This window comes from Nothobranchius furzeri, chromosome 6 (genome assembly GCF_043380555.1).
Source record: "Nothobranchius furzeri strain GRZ-AD chromosome 6, NfurGRZ-RIMD1, whole genome shotgun sequence".
Taxonomy (NCBI): domain Eukaryota; kingdom Metazoa; phylum Chordata; class Actinopteri; order Cyprinodontiformes; family Nothobranchiidae; genus Nothobranchius; species Nothobranchius furzeri.
The window spans coordinates 30,832,646-30,850,145 of NC_091746.1; the positions used below are offsets into that span (position 1 = coordinate 30,832,646).

Below are 17,500 nucleotides of genomic sequence, written 5' to 3' on the forward strand. Positions count from 1 at the left end.
AGCACAGACTCCTCTCCTGGTCTCACAGTGAAACATTTGTTATATTCAATTAATTATGAATTATGTGTTTCAGGTTCCTACTTCAGGACGGGCGACCTATTACGTGTCGTACAAGAGAGACTCATTTATTCAAATCAAACTGCCCAAATATTCCCTGCCGAAGGTAAGCTGCAGCACACCAGTTACTCCTAAAGCACGTTTCATTCCTAAATGTCGGAGGAAGTTAATCGTTTTCCATTATTCTGAACAGATTGTTGCTTCCAAAGGATGAAATTTCAGTAAAAGACATTTATCAGTTGGCTTTCTAGTAAAAGTGTTAGTCCTCTGAACGTCCTAGTGGCTCTCAGAGCGGGACAACCAGTCCAGTATGTCTGCAACCATTAATATTCCCACCACAGCATTGATCTTATGGCCAGTCCCACGGGGTCAACGTGTTCTAATCCGTCACCCCGCGCCTCCGGTCATAACTCGTCCTAATCTCTCCCGCTGCTCCCTGATAGGATTTACACATCGTCAGCTCGGACGAGAAGCAGGTATTCGCAGCGGTGCAGGAGTGGAACCAGAACGACACCTACAACCTCTACCTGTCCGACACCAGAGGGATCTTCTTTACCTTGGCCATGGAGAATGTCAAAACCACCAGAGGCATCGGTGGAAACCAGATGCTGGACCTGTATGAGGTATGCGCCTGACGTCTTTAGGCAGTCAGTCAGTGATTAAATCAGAAGGAGGTTTTGTTTGTTTGTTTGTTTTATTGACAAAAGATGAGTAAAGATGGACGACACGTCCCCGTCGACTCCTGCTCTAGAAGAGGCTGAAGCCACGGCAGTCCGTTTACACAAATACGTCGAGTACAATAACACTAAGCAACCTTTGAGTAACGTGTTGGCTTTGTTATTGTGGATGAAACACTCCTGTCTCTGATAAAGTTCAAATATTCAGTCACATTGATGATAAACATGGGGGAAAACACAGGTATGTCACTAAAAACCACACCTTTCTGCATTAATCAGACATTTTCCTTTAACGTCCTGAAGCCAGATCCTTCCTTTCCACTGGATAGAAGCGGAATAATGACCAAGCTTCTGACCAAGTCCTCCAAACACACCCACATCACCCCGCTTCTCCTCCAGCTTCACTGGCTGCCAGTCAACTTCAGGGTTCATCTCAAGATCCTGGTTCTGGTCTATAGGGCCTTACATGGACAAGCACCATCTTACATTGGTGATCTTCTTAGTCCCTACACCCCCAGCAGGTCCCTGAGGTCCAGTGATCAAAGCCTACTGGTTGTGCAGCACCAGGCTAAAGGTCAAAGGTGACAGATCATCTGCTGCTGTGGCCCCCAGACTCTGGACCTCTCTCCCCCTGAGCCTGAGATCAGTGGACTCAGTGGTCTCCTTTAAAAAGCAGCTGAAGACTCACTTGTTCAAGCTGGCTTTTGTATGACCTTCTTCACCTCTCTCTCTTTATTCTGCTCTCCCCACCTATCCCACCTTCCTCAGGATCCACTGATTTCCCTCTTTCCTGCTCACTCTCTCTCTTTCTTTACATTTTTAATCATAATTGACTTTTTTTTTGCTGATTTTAAATATATTTTTAATCATTTTCTAAATTATTTTCTATGTTTTTACATGTTTTGATTTTGTGAAGCTCCTCGTGATTTTTATCTTGAGAGGCGCTATAGAAACGATATTTTCTTCTTCTTCTAATGAAGGGGTTTCATCCGCGATCGATAGGCGGATTGGTGCTGTGTCCGCAGTGATGCGGGCGTTGTGTCGGTCTGTCGGGGTTAAGAGAACGTTGAGCTGGAAGGCAAAGCTCTTGATCTACGTTCCTACCCTCACCTGTGGTCACGAGCTTTTGGTGGTGACCGACAGAACGAGATCGTGAATACGAGCAGCTGAAATGACTGATGACTGAATGAAATCATGGATACAAGTGGCTGAAAGGGTGTCTGGGCTCTCCCTTACAGATAGGGTGAGAAGCTCAGTCATCCAGGAGGGGCTTGGAGTAGACCTGCTGCTCCTCCACATCGAGAGGAACCAGTAGTGGTGGCTCAGGCATCTGAATAAGATTCCTCCTGGACATCTTCCTGGTGAGGTTTTCCAGGCACATCCAGCTGGGAGAAGACAGAAGGGAAGCCCCAGGACGCGTAGGAGGGCCATGCTTCTGTGCTGGACAGGGAACACCTTGGGATTTCTCCGAAGGAGCTGGCCCAAGTGGCTGGGGAGAGGGAAGTCTGGGCCTTCCTGCTTAGACTGCTGCCCCCGCGACCCGACCCTGGATACGCGGCTGAAAATGGATGAAAACAACAAATGATGCATTCTTTAACTGTTGGTGAAGTTTCTCAGTGGGACTGGTTAGAATCGTGTTCTGCTCTTAGGTCTCTCTGTGTGTAAAGTGCTTCCTAAATAATAATTGATTAGGAAAAAAAACCATTTTACAATAAAACTATAAAGTCAAACCTAAGTTTATCAACAAACCACCCCAGCTTCCTGTTGTGTGAAGGGTGTACCTGTTCAGGTGGAGCCCCGCCTTTCGCCCAATAAGCAGCCACCTGTAAGAACTGGAACATCAACAAAACAAACTGGATGAATGGTTTTGCTGAAATGCATGATTTTCATTTCAGAAGTTTCTGTTGTGTGTTTATGTTTCTGGATTGGGTCGGAGCCGGCTACGGCCTAACCCTCCAGACCGGCTCCGAGTTCTACTCTACCCAACAAATCTGATCTCCTCTAATCTCCCATGAGAAGTGGGAACGTGCCCATCCACAGACGTGCTGCAGCCATCCAGGTTTGCATGACCGACTGTGGTCATCCATCTTCATGACAGCAGACACGTCCAGCTCAGAGAACAGGCACATCACGGAGCGCCGCTGGGAAACTACGGGCTAATGCTCGTTAGCTTCCTGGTTTACCTTCTGTATGTGTTTGCATTGAAAACAGGAGAGTGCACCTCCCTCCCTCGGCGCTCCCCGGTCAACCTAGTTCATCACTTCTACAATGGCAGGCGTGATAGAGAGAGTGAAGGCAGGAAGTGAGATATTGGCCAGCTGCAGTAGCAGCAGGGTGGTAATTAACAATGCCATTACTTCTCCTGCCCGGGACGCGGCCTGTGAGCGAGACTCCTGTTTCCATGCTGCACGAGTTCATTTCTGTGGCGACTGACGGAGCACAGTGTTCTGCGGCTTTAGAAGATTCATGCAAATAACTCAGAAAATCCGTTTGCGAACACCTGTGCTGTTTATACAGAGAAAACAGATAACACAGCGAGTATAGACAGATCTGCTGCTAACACAGACGAGTCAGGAAAGTCCTGGGCAGACGAGGTGCAGACAGACCAATCACCAGCTTTTCTTTTTCCACACATACAACAAACAACTGCAGCTGAATTTAAATGCACTTTTTAACTCATTATTTGAACTCTTCGGCTCAAACCTGCAACTTTTAGTCCGTTTTTCCACAATTCTGATAAGAACCCTAAAAACAGACACTGGCAGGAGCGAGACAGAGGCGATACCGATCGAGTCTTTTTTGTATTTGTCTCACGGTTTCATTTATTTTTACGCCCTAAGAAAAATGGCTGCATGTCCTGATTTTGTTCATTCCTACAGGAAATAAATAAATAAATTCAAGCAGAGATTCTGATCACCTGACGGAACATATCAGGCACATTTGACACCAGTGGAGACCATAAAAACTAGCTAACGTGAACTTTTAATGGGACTGCTTCGAAGAAAACAAATGAAAGCACCACTAAAGAAGCCCCAGTGTTACCGTGGTAACTGAAGAGATGTTTCACTCCCAAAACTCATTCCCTGATTTTTATGTTGGAATCACGTTGAAATTGTACCAACAGTGTCAGTTTTACGACGGGTCAGGTCATTGGGAGTACATTCCAGATCCTCAGAGGAGTCGTGTCCTGGAGCTCCAGCAGGTCCTGGCCTGGAAGAGCTACTAGGTGAAGCCCCAAGCCTGTTGCAGGCAATCTCTGGTTAGAGCTAGGTGGTCATCATACGAGCAGCTGAAACGTTATTTTTCTGGCATCTCAACAAAAGCAGATTTAGAAACTTTACAGGATAAAAACTGACTAATATTAGAACCTCATCGGGATACTAAAGCCCAAGACCGCATTAAGGAGAAGTCCTGGTTTGGATGTCTGAAAGTTTTCCAAAGGAGGTGCTTGAATCCGACCTCAGGGAAGATCCAGGGCTCACTGCTGGAGGAGCTGGAGGAGGAAGCGTGGAGATCTTCTTAAAGTCCTCTAGTAACCTTCGTGTTACGGCCGGTCTAGGAGAACCCGGTCCGAACATAAAAATGATAAGTTGTTCAGTCTCCATGAACCCCAAGCAGCCACCCAAGGGCCCGTTCATTGTAGTGTATTAACATCTAACGAATGAGAAGCATTTGAGTGTTTTTTCATCTTTTTTTTATTTACTATGAGTTTTAACTTCAGCATGAGCTTAACGCTTAAAACAACAAACAACACCTCAGACCTATATCGAATGATCCTTAAACACCTTTTCTGCAAAAAGAATAAACTAAATGATAACGTCTGACCTTAAACACGGGAAAAGATGGATGATCCACATGAAGGCAGCTCACCCCTAATTACTCCTTTACTTAGAGGAAGACAGCATCAGTCACCTTCCCCTCCCCGGGTTTCGTGGCTGGTTGGAGAAAGGGAAGACTGAATGAATGAACCAGGCACAACCACACAGTCTTAAAGCTTCGGGGTCCAATCGGCATCCTTTGGCCACTCCTCCTTCCAGATAGCCAGTCCCAGTTGTCCGTGCACACCAACCGCCGCTGTTGTATGTTAAGCCCTCCAATCCCTCCGCTAGAGCTTTGTCCCACAGATCGGCAATCAGAGAATAATCAGAGGACGGTACCAGCGCACCAGGAAAAGAAAAAATGCACCACAATACGACATGGGGGGGGGGCTGTTCACTCAGACTTTGACTTCCCTGAGGTTGTAGAGAAGTTTGGAACGTCCCTGTCATTAGCAAACACAAGCATTCCTGCTCCGTCTGTTGGTGTTTTCCTACATTTAAGGTGTCATGAACTCTCGCCCAATGAGGGCGTGCGTCATGCAGCAGAAGACACTGAGGTTTTCTGTTTGCTGGAGCAGCTCCTCTCCTGATCTCCACTTAAACAAAAGAGCTGCTCTGTCTCTGCAGGAGTCGGGGAGCAGGATTTAAACAGTAGGACTCGTTAACTGCTGGACCCAGACAAACCACATTTCTGAGAAAAGTCGCAGCACTCCGCATCATAAAGGGCACCGGCTTGCTTCCTTTCTCCCTGCAGGAGAAAATAAAGAATTTCTTCTTCACAAAGAAAATGACACCATTATTTCCTAAATTAGACAGATTATATTAGCATTAACTAGACAGGATGAGAGTAATCCCCTTAATCATGAGCTTTTATTGTGAAACGGTCGGTCCTTAACAAAGACCTCAACAATGGGACCCAATGCCTCCCTGCTTGACATCCAGCTTTAAGGGGTTGGATTGGGGGGTTAAACCACAAAATGGTTCCCGAGCACAGCCACTGCTGCAGCTCACCACGGAGACGAGTCAAATGCAAGGAAGACTTTCACCGGTGTGTGATGACTGATGGAAGTTCAACTTTTTGAATAAAAACGGTTTGGTCACTTTAGCACCGAACACGGAGCCTTCCAGCGGGCGCACGGTGGATGTACACGATGACTAAACAGAGATCAACCAAAATAAAATTATGTTTCACTTCAACCTTAAAAACAAACGTCTAAAGAGGAAGTACGGTAAACCCACGTGTCATATATTAGTCCAGATCTTAAAACAAGATAAAATCCCAGATTTTCCTTTGATTACAGCAGAATTTTCTTATCTTCTTTCATTTATTTAGTTTTTGCTGCCCACAAGATAAAAGATGCACATGAATGATGATATATGATCCACTTAATAAATGTTAAAACAGCAGCAAACACTCACAGATACCTAAAAGTGGGTTGACATTAAAATGTATTAAAAATAATAAAAAACTATATTAAAACCAGATGGACGCAGATCCCAGTTTCCCGTCCAGCCCTGGAACTCCTCCAGTTGGGTTGGTTTAGAACTTCACATTTTATTCTACCTCCATATGTTGTCTGATAAGTTTTAGGCAGCAAAACGACTTTGATTAGACCTAAAAGCACCGCTTGTATTTTATTTGTGTGTTTTTAATCTGTTATCCAATAAAACACAAACGGGAGCCGGCGCACCAAATCCAATTGTTTTTATGATGTGTTCCGGGATTTTGCAGTAAACAGGGATCAAGCAGGGAGATTGATTTCTGTCGTCTCTTTCGTTTTGAATTAAAAGCAGCTTCTGTGATTCATCAGCTGAGAAGAGAAATGATTCAGATTTAGATCCTGCTGCTGAGACAAAAATCTGTTATTCAACTTCCATTTTGTCTTCATTCAACATTTTGTCTTGTTTGTCAGAAGCCCACTTAAGAAATCCTGTTTCTAATTTATAAAAACAAAACAAAAACCACAAATCAAACCTGTATAAATCTTTAAAGACAAATTAAAAAGTATGAGTAAAAATTTAAATGAAGTCGTTATATTTTAATTTAAAGCTGACAATCAAATAAAAGTGTTTCTGGTTGCATTTTTTTTTTCATCAAGCAAAGTAAACAAGAGTGTAGGAAAAATCAGCTGGACCTGTCTTTAGGGTAAAGATAGAAATACTAAGAGTTTAATTTATTGTCTTCATCAGGTAATTATTCTGGCTCTAAACACCTAAAACTGACTAAAGAGCCAAGAAAAACAGACATGTATGTTTTTTCATTTTTCATAAGCTTTTACCACACAACATATACATTTAGATATAATAATGCAGATAATTAACCCGGTTTGTAAACTGTTAAAACTTTAGCTGCTTTAAATTCAATTGTTAAATAAACGTCTGTAAGAAAAGTTTATTTTATCTCTACATGTTTTTTTTGCTGTTAAAGACCCATGTTTTTTGTTAATTATTAAATTTGTTTATTTTATTTTGTTGTGATTATTTGAACAAAAGCATTGAAAAAAAAGCTTGAAAATGTAAAACATTAGATTTTTATAAGGATCAAAGTGAAACCTAACAAAGCTGTATTTAGTGATTTGTTAATGTAACATAAACATTTGATGTTTGAAAACAGATATTTTAATATTGGTGATTAATCCAGATTAAACTGGCTACGCTCAGATCATCTCATATTGGGTTTGGGTGGGAAAGTTGTGCAGAAAATATCTGACTTGCTGCAGCTTTTGAGACAGAATGGCTTCAGCAGCAACAGTCATATTATATCCAGTAACTTGAAAACATTTTATTTATTTGCACGTCTGCTAGACTATTTATGTTTCAAAGAAGTGGGGGCTTGCCCGGGACACTTTTTTGCTGAGCTGGCATAATTTTCCTCAATTACTGACATTTGGTAAAACAAAAAGGAGGATGGGAAATGCAAACACTCTAACAGACAGTTAGTTAGTTAGTTAGTTAGTTAGTTAGTTAGTTAGTTAGTTAGTTAGTTAGTTAGTTAGTTAGTTAGTTAGTTAGAGGGAGTAGATGGAGTAGATAAATCTCAGTGAGTTCCCCCTGAATCAGTAGATTAACCGAAACAGTTGAATAGGGAGTCACTGGCAATGCACGGGCCGTCGCGTGTCACTCTAGAACTCCCCTCCAGTTGTTGGTTCGTCTTAATGAACAGTAGAAGTGTAGAGTAGAAAAACATGAAAAAACAGAATAAAGAAAAAAGTGAGAAGAAGAACAGAATAGAGAAACCGAGGAAATGAGGAGAAAACCAAGGTGGATCCAGAATTGGTAGAGACCAAGTAACAGACATGGTGTTGTAGTGTTAGTTAGTTAGTTAGTTTGTTAGTTAGCTATGTATTTATTTAACATTTTTTGTTCTAGATATTTAATTTAAAGAGACAATGTGTAGTTTTTACCATTAATCTCTGGAAATATCCATTGAAATATTGTAAATAATTAAAATGTACCCAGTTGTTGAAAAATATTGGCTGTTTCATAACATATAACCATAAAAATCGGGTCTAAAATACATGGGAGTGGGTCTAAGTTTCTGGGTGACACCATATATGATGAAATGTTTTCTTCTACAGAAGTCCGTGAGGACAGAATACATTTACTGATCAGTAACAATTGGCTACAAAACTTTCAGCATTAATAAATGTTCTTTTACACATTTACCCCTTCACTCATTGCAAAGGATGAAAGGGAGTCTGATGTCCTTGTTATTTTGCTGGAGGTTTCACTCCCAAGGATTTTTGACCCTAATTGGCATCTGTTGGAAAGGTCTTACTTGAACAAAAAAACAATGCTTTCTTGCAATGATTTAGGTATCTACTTCCCCCATCACCAGGGAATATACACAGTGTCAGCTTAAAAAAACGTTTCTCTCGCCAGAGTTTACGTTAGCATGCTATGTTGAACCTGCAGCTATTGTAGCACTCATGGCTGGAGTTCACACTTTACTCTAATAAACAACAAAATGTGACTTTCCTGGGTAAAAATGAATAAATAATGTAAAATCTGTCAAGCCAGCAGTTAGCAGATAAACATCAGCTCCTTTACATGTAGATGTTGTTCTGGTAAATGCTAACAAGGATGTTGCTAGCTACTGCAGCTAGCATAGCCTATGTTAGCTTTGTTTTAACACTGATATAAATTACACCCAGATGCATAATAGAAAACCAGGTTTTTAATTATCTGAGTTTTTTTGTATCTGATCAAACACATGTACAGACATTAAAAGAAGTCACATCATATTTAATAGTCAGTAAAACGTTTATTTGTTTCTAAAGTAAACAAAATCAGATTCATGCACAGTTTACCTGCAGACAAAATGCCGACAAATCGTTTTGCAAGAAAAAAAAATTTAGTCCTTTTGATTTATTATTAAAACATTAAAATACAGGCTCAGCTTTAACGATGAAGACATGACTTATCTTTGTCCAACACATGTTTTCTGTTGAAGTTGTGATGGTATATCAGGAACAGCTGATTCTGTCTTCGTGCTGCCATCACGCTTCACTTTCTGTTCCGTTTCCACCTGAACGCTGCGAGGAGCACAGACCGTCTTTACACTCAGACACAAACTTCAGAGTAATCTGTGCTGTGGAACGGAAACGTCACCTGTGTTCTCCTCTGGTTCAAGTGTAGGTGTGAGTGATGGATGGAGTGAAAGGTATGCTGCTGGACGTGTGCTTCCTTTTTCGTGTGTGTGTGTGTGTGTGTGTGTGTGTGTGTGTGTGTGTGTGTGTGTGTGTGTGTGTGTGTGTGTGTGTGTGAGAAGGAGGGAGAGAACAAGAGTAGGTGGAAGCAATAAATAATAACTGCAGCGATTGACATGTGGGGTTGGATAAGGACGGGAGACCCTCATTAGCTGCATCCATCTTGAGCGCCATGTTTCTATGACATTGTCAAATGTGCTGCCTATTAGTGCCACTTACAGAGACGTGCCCCTGCAGGGAGGGAAGCACATCCAAGTGGAGACCCTCACCATGGCAACCATTTGGAGAGAGTCTGTCCTTCCTTGTGCACATCACACTCTGCTTCAGTTAGGGCCATGTCTATTTCCTGGGAGAAAACTTTAACGATGATACACGATGAAGTGAAAAGGCTCCTCTGAACTTTGCCTAAAGGTAACATGAATCTGACAAACGTTTCAAGTTGACACGAGAAAATGGTTTTAGTGGTTTTCTAGTTTAAATCTTGAGGAATGTCTGCAACAAAACGAGGCTATATATTTCTTAATTTTTCATTTTTGTGTTGAATAATCCAGTGTGACTTTTACAGCAGGGGTCCTGAACTAAATTTGCTGACGGACCAGAGCTTTTCCCAGTAGACACTGTGAGGGCCAGACGTTTAACTCACTCACTGCCAGCCATTTCCTGATCAGAAAAGCCCTTTGCTGCCAGCACTTTCACTGTTTTTTTTTAAGAGTCACAGAACGTTGTGCTCTAGGATGATGTCGACGTCAAAACAACCAAAACAAAGCGGAGACTCGCCTCTTACATCAGGAAGAATCCGCGCGTTTCGAGCGTTATCCGTTCTTTCGTAATCCGTTGTTGAATTGTGATCAGCAGAAGCTTTTCCGGTTCACGCCTAACTTATTTTTACAGCTTCGGCCCAAAACGATCTCCTAACACGCGGATTTTCTGCTTCCTGATCACGTGACGTGTGACGTACGCGTATGAAGATCGGCCTTAGGGCTGAGATGTTTGTTCTCACGGTGCGGGGGCTCGTCCGACACCCACACAGTGAAAACAATGCCAATGTCGACTTTAGTTGTCATTCGCAGTGAACGGTTGGATTTTAAATGACGACTTTTGTCGTCACTGGCAGTTAATCAGTTAACTTATTAATATTAATAATGGCTTTGTTTTCCATCTAAACAGTGTTGACTGTAGTTTTAGTTGTGTTCAGAAAACAAAAAAACAATAATTGATATTTGGGACATGAAATTTTCTGTTGTTTGCTGATGTTAAGGCCCAAAGTGTTGGGGAGCCAGGTGGAAAGATCTGGTGGGTCGCATGTGGGCCAAGGGCCGCCAGTTGAGGTTCACCGTTTTACAGTTCCCTGCTGTAAGGTATTAATCATTTTAAATCAATTACTCACTATTTTTTACAAGTCCAACTTTGAAATAAATAGTTTTTTAATGATATGACTTCAGTGTTAATCAGTTTTCTACGTCATGAATTTGCGTGACAAAAAACAGAAAGGGACAAACTTCATGAAATATGACCCTTGAACAGCTTTAAACCTGTACAAATCCATACGTTTACATTCCAAAGTGTCCCAGTAAGTCAACTTTATCAGTGACGTATAAACATGCAACCTAGACCCTGGACTCAAACTCGGAAGCTGCCGAATAAACAGCCATCCCCCTAGTGGCCGGTTCCAGAACCAGCCTTAAGGCTTGCCCACTTTGTGTAAACCAGTGGGAGGGGGGGGGGGGGGGGGGGACTGCACCCCTAATTAAGGTGGGCAGTAAACCCTCAGATCATTGTCACAACAATTAGAGCAGTTCACCTTGATAACGGTACATAAACAATAACTACCCACATAAAGCAGTGAGAATGAGCGATGGCGATGGTAGATTTGGTCGAGGTTAAGCCGGTTCCCACAAAAATCCTTCACAGTCCAGGAATGAACATGGTCGCTGCCATCAGGCTCTGCTTTCCACTCTCTCTGCTTTTCTATCTTGAAACTTTTAACGTCCGATACCAAAATCCGTGGGTACTTTCCTCCAAAAAAAATAAAAATAAACTCAAGTAAACTAAATGATTTTAGGTAACTAGCATCACATTTGATCTCCTGTCATGAAAATCTACTTTAAGTTAAACCGTAGGAAACGTGCCATGTTTAATCTGCCTTCAACAGCAGCTGAGTCACACGGTCCCTAAGATAATCCTGACTAAGTAAACGGGGTAGATTTCTACTTGTGCACAAGTTGCACTATAAAAAACTAAAATATATCTAATTTTAGTTTGACACTGAGTGACAGGAGAAGTAGCGGAAGAGCCTGATGTATAATATATGCATGGCGTTTAAAAGTGGTGATAATAAAAGTAGAAACTGATACAGATCATTTTTATTTTAGTTTATATCGGTCTCTCTAGAATGTGATATCAGAAAGCTCAGGATTGGAACCAAGGGGTGAATTCCTAAAGGAAGCCAAAGAATTGACAGTTCTACCCTCATCCACTAGGGGCTGACTCTAGAGAGGAGAACGCTCCCATTGACTTCCATGATGAAAGTAACCAACTTCAATGGAGAAATAAACGTGTTTACAGCCTGGTTCAAAAAACATTTTAGGTTTAATAGGTCACGTTTGCCATCATGACAACTTCTTGTTTTCTAATTAGAGCTTAAAATTATAAATGAAAAGGGACATGTCCGTTTGATTGACAGGTAGCAGATGAGCAGTCAGTGGTAGCGTTAGCGGCTTGCCACCCTGGCTGCTCCAGGGAAGGCCTCAGCCTCGACAGCCTAGGAGCCTAGGAGGCAGAGGCTAGCAGCCACATTTTTTGGCTAACAGCACCGGCCAACCTTTTCAGTTAGCTCATAGCTACATCAGCTCAGAAAATAATGGCTGTTAACCATCTGCCCCCACCTTTACAGCCCCGCCCTCAGCTCGTTTTGTAATTTCAAAGAGTGACAAGCCTCGGCCAAGATGGCGGTGATAGGAACCACCCGCTGGGCTTCAGTTCAGCTCTTCAAAAGCCTACGGGTTATTGCATGGAGCATTTGTCCAATATTCATACAGTCATCAAATCAAATCAATTCAAAGATACTTTATTAATCCCAGAGGGAAATTAGAGTTTCAGTACACACAGTTCAGAGATCAGACATACATGGGCAAGACATGACAAGAATTGGTGACTGTGGTCATTCGCAACACTGAGTTGCTCTACCTTAATAGAGATCAGAGGGTTACATGAGGATTGGTTCAGGTGGAGGGAACAAAAAGGCACTTCAGAGTTACCCTCCACCAGGAGGACAGCTTTGCTATGCAAAAAACACCTCAGACAGAAATGCAACAGACTTCAGACAACACAACATAAGTGTCCACTAGGAGGGGTGGTGGGTTGGGACTATCCCCACTTCAGTTCCTGCAGCCACCATAAGCAGCACATGTCACCTCAGTGTGGATTGGAGGGGCATTGAGGGTTGGAGGGTTGCAGTGACCCTGGACGTTTCAGCAGCCTTCCCGCAGTCCCGCCCAGGCTGGGAAAGGAGACAGACTTGAGTTGCCATAGCGACAGCACATTCCACATATCTTCTGAGGGGGGAGTTTTCGTTGGAGCCTTGCAGGCTCAAGGGTTCCAGATACTGATTAGAAATTGTTTTGGGGCCAAACAGAGATAATTTCCTCTCTGTCTTACAGTTTGTTGGTCAACCTCTCAGAATCCCAATAATGGATGTTAATCTATCCTAATCCGTGCTGATTCGTCCACTCTCTCCTTGATGACATCCATCTTTTGTGCCAATAATGAATCTCGGCCAAAGTCCCAAGCTCACGATTCATCTCAACAATTATGTGAGTCTGTGAATTCACAGCGCGGTGCAAACCATCTCTGAGCTCCGGGATCAGGCCAATATTCCTCGACAGCTCGTTAATTTTCCGGTAAGCCAGGAAGCCTCCAAGGCCAATGAGCAGGAAACCTGACACCAACACCACGAATATCCACACGTCTTCAGAGTCCTCCACAGACAGCTGAGATAAACAAGTCAAGTTCCACTGTTTCCAGGAGTCCATGATGTGTCCAACTGGATCTGTCCCAGCGAGGCATCCAGAGGCCCCTTCTCCCGTTCTCATCGTTGGAAAAATTGTATCAATCGCGTCGAGAGACCAACTAATGAGATCCATTTTAGTGAATTTCAGTTTCCAGTTTCCAGAAAAAACGCAGAAGTAGCCGTGCACCCAGCACACACACACACACACACACACACACACACACACACACACACACACACACACACACACACACACACACACACACACACACACACACACACACACACACACACACACACACACACACACACACACAAAGGCCTTGAGGATAAGATATGGAGGAGAGGAAGAAAAAAGCGTCTGCACCCTCCAAGAGCCGGAAGAAGATCAGAACACACAACCTTCTTCCTGGATTTACTTCTGCTAGCCCCGCCCCCAGGCAGTCTGACCAATCAGCAAATTCCCACCTTGTTTATAGACGAAACTGAACCTTGAGAAAAAGCTACAAGTTGATTAAATAATGAACTGATTTGAGCCAAAGGACCGACCAACAGGTGTTTAATTCAGGCGGGTTGTGAGACGAGGTAAGGTGTGACTTCCCCATGCACACCAGGTCACACTGACTGGATTGTTGTAAGGGTGTAATTACGATGTAATTACATATAGCACTGTAGCTGACTCTGCTGACGGATTGTCAGCATCAGAAGCAGGAGATGAGCTTTTCGTCTCCATTTAACTGCTGTTGTGAAGATTGCTGCTGCAAAACACATTTTACCAGCGAGAGCTGAGGAGGCTCTCCCCTCACAGCAGAGAAACCAGCTGTCACGAGGACGTCGGAAGGAAAATACTCACATGTGCTTTGTGCTGAATTGTAAGAAAAAAAATGAATTTGAGCTGTTTTGTGTCCCTCAGGTGGCCGGAATCAAAGGGATGCTAATCGCTAACAAGAGGCAGGACAACCAGGTGAAGACCTACATCACATACAACAAAGGCCGGGACTGGAGGCTCCTGCAGGCTCCCGCCACCGACCTCGACGGGAACGACATTCACTGCATCCTGGTAAACCAGCGTTCCATGTGTTTATTGGAGCTTTAAACCTAATTCTGCTTCTGATTCCAGAGATGTGATGTGATTATTCCAAGTGGAACTGTGCCAGGCCTAATTAGAGCTTATGATTTATAGTTAACGGTGTCACTTTGTTGAAACGCACACAAATAATAGGCCATTAGTCAGAATTAAATTACTACTAACCTAGTTCTGTTTGGCATCAAAATTTAATGTACATATGTTGGTACACAGTCGCTGCTGAAAGGCACACCGGAGGCTGAACTCAGTGTGGAAACAAGCTGCAGCAGAAGAAAACCAAACAGCGTAAAGATAAAATAAACTCTAAGTTTTAAACATGAAAGGAAGAAAAACAACTTTAAACCTGAGCCGCAGGGAAAGCCTCCTTGCTTTCAAAATGCCAGAATCCATACAAAAGTACTCGTTTGTGACGTCTGAGGATGTACTTTAAAAGTTTACTGTCTTGAACTGAAACTTGACACTTTCTGATGCAACATGTTTGTCTTGTGGATGATGGTGACGGCTGTTGCTGCAGACTCGGGTTCTTTTTGTTGTTATCCAAGGAGCTTTTACCCACTTAGACCTCATCTAACACTAAATCATGTTGGCAAAAGTCAGCTCATCAATGCTGCATTAAACCATGTCAGATCTTAGAAGATTCTTTTGAAATGTGTGTGTATGCGTGTGTGTGTGTGCGCGGGCACGTGCGTGTGTGTGTGTGTGTGTGTGTGTGTGTGTGTGTGTGCGCGCGCGCGTGCACGTGTGTGTGTGTGCGTGTGCGTGTGCGTGTGTGTGTGTGTGTGCGTGTGCGTGTGCGTGTGTGTGTGTGTGTGTGTGTGTGTTGCTTTAGTACTCAGACCAAGATGATCCTGCATGTTAAACAGCACCGGTGTACGATTGGAGCGGTCCCGACATCCTCCAGATCAGATCAGAGCACTCTTATCCAGTGTTGGGAACATTACTTTTAAAAAGTAATTAGTTACAGTTGCTGATTACTTTGTCAACAAAGTAACTTAGTTACTTACCAAGTTACAAGATTATAAAAGTAACTAATTACCAATAAAAATAACAATTTTGTTACTTCTTTTCATTAAAGGATGCAAGAAAAATGGCTTCCCCTCTTAATTAAACTTACTTAATTTATTATAAATGACTACAGTTGTGAAATATAAATGACTAATGACTGGGACATGATAAAATGTATGTCCAAATGTTTTTTATAAACCTGAATAATTTAAATAAATAAGCACTTAGCAAGAGAAACTACTAAAAGGAACATTACACTGATCTAGACTATTAAAAGGTCACTGTGTGATATTTAACAAGTCCCCAATCAGAAAAAAATGTATAACTGCAAATAGAAACACCTGTAAAGGTTCCCGAGCCTTTAAATGGTATCTCAGTCTAGTTAAATTACAGAAATGAATGTAATTTTGCACAATATTCTAATTTTTCCAGCTTCACATAATTGTGTGTTTTAGCAGCATTTCTGTTGCTGCTAATCTAGTAACGGTTAAATAAATAAATAAATAAAACCTTTAAAATGACACTAGAAGAGGCACAAGCCTGATGGAGGACTTACATTTACTAACGTGGGTCAGACCCAACCACAGAAGAGCTGAAGCTGGGTGGTGAACACACACAGGTAGTTCTAATAACACCTGAGCTCCATGACGTCTGAGACTGATGCATCAGTGTTACAGCGGGACTAAAGACATGATCAGGAACAGGTTACAGCTGGATGATCTAGGAAGGTAGAAGATCAGGACGTCGGAGCGGTGAACAGGTGAGCGGACCTTCGGGACGTCCCGCTGTCACGCTAAGAAGGACACGGCTGCAGATCCACACCTGCAGCAGCGAATCCGCGGGTCTGCAGCCGTAGACTATTCATCACGTCTTCCTCGTTCTTCACGGCCGTGATGCACTTGGATGAAAACATCTGCCTCTTTAGCTCCTGATCAGCTGATGACAGCTTCAACACACCGCGCTGCTGAATTAGTAACACGCGCATTTTCTTAGTAACGGAAACGGCGTTATGATAAAAAAGACGGTAATTAGTTAGATTACTCGTTACTCAAAAAAATATGTATTTATAATGTTTATTTTAAAGAGCGTTACTCCCATCACTGCTCTTAACACACCACACATGACAGGGCTATCTGGTCAGATTATCTTTAGAACAGTTGTGGTAATCTGAAGTGTGCTGTGATTGTCTGAATGAGAGATTCAGGTAAAAAAAACAAAACTGCTTCATAATCTTGCCGTGTGAACTAGGCCTTACAGATTCATCACCACACAACATTCCCGATCCGTGGGTCCTACTCTCCTCCATCCTACCATCCCTTAAACAAGATAGATGGATGAACTCAGCTTTAGACTAAAGCCTGAGTCATGCTTCTGCGTCTGCGTCAGCGCGGAGACACGCAACGCCATTATCCGTCCTTGTGGGCCTGCCGGAGAGCTGCGCAAGGACGGACGGAGTCTAGCTCTCTTCTCTAAACACCCGTCAGTCGAGACGGACAACGCAAGCTTGTGATTGGTCAGGACTCCGCTGTCGTCTACACCGCCGCCATTGCTCCCTCAAAAACATAAAGAGAGCCGAGGATAACTAGCGGCAGACACGGAGCAGCTTGAAGAATACCTCGTGAAAAAACTAAAAACATGAACGTTTAATTCCCCGTGACTGAAGGAGTGAAAAGATGCGCAGCAAGCGTTTTATTTGTGGACGGAAATGACAGGAAACGTGGGTTTAGAGGTGGCGAGCCCATGAGTAGGTGGAGGAGGATGAGAGACACATTTGTCTGTGTTAAAAAGTCTCTTATGTACACAAAAAACACAATAAAACACATGATCTTGGACCGATACATGACAGGATACCACAGAACAGCGCTACGCCCTCTGCTGTCCTGCCGGGGAATTGCTTTGCAACACTCCCCAGGAGACGGAGAAGTATGAGGGCCAAACATCTCTGTCCGTGCGTGCGTCTCTCTCCCTTTTGGAGCTGACGGAGAAGCACGAATCAGGCTTCAGACTCACCACCAACCTGAAGGGAGCCTTCAACCTTTTTCCATGGGAGAACATCAGATTTGGAAGGGCTGAGGGCCCAACCATGGCCCGAAAACGAGACTCCCAAACCAGATGTTGTGCTCTCTCCAAAATCTGCT

The 17,500-nt window shown here is 43.1% G+C and overlaps 1 protein-coding gene across 2 annotated transcripts in view; it reads left to right on the forward strand.

The window, feature by feature from the left end:
• sorcs3a (sortilin related VPS10 domain containing receptor 3a) overlaps positions 1-17,500 on the forward strand; it is a 314,356-nt gene that overhangs the window by 233,084 nt on the left and 63,772 nt on the right. For both annotated transcript variants that reach the window (XM_070552119.1, XM_070552120.1), the window contains exons 8-10: positions 74-163; positions 501-680; positions 14,184-14,330. In XM_070552119.1, the coding sequence (XP_070408220.1) occupies positions 74-163; positions 501-680; positions 14,184-14,330 (417 nt within the window). The remainder of the gene's footprint in view (positions 1-73; positions 164-500; positions 681-14,183; positions 14,331-17,500) is intronic.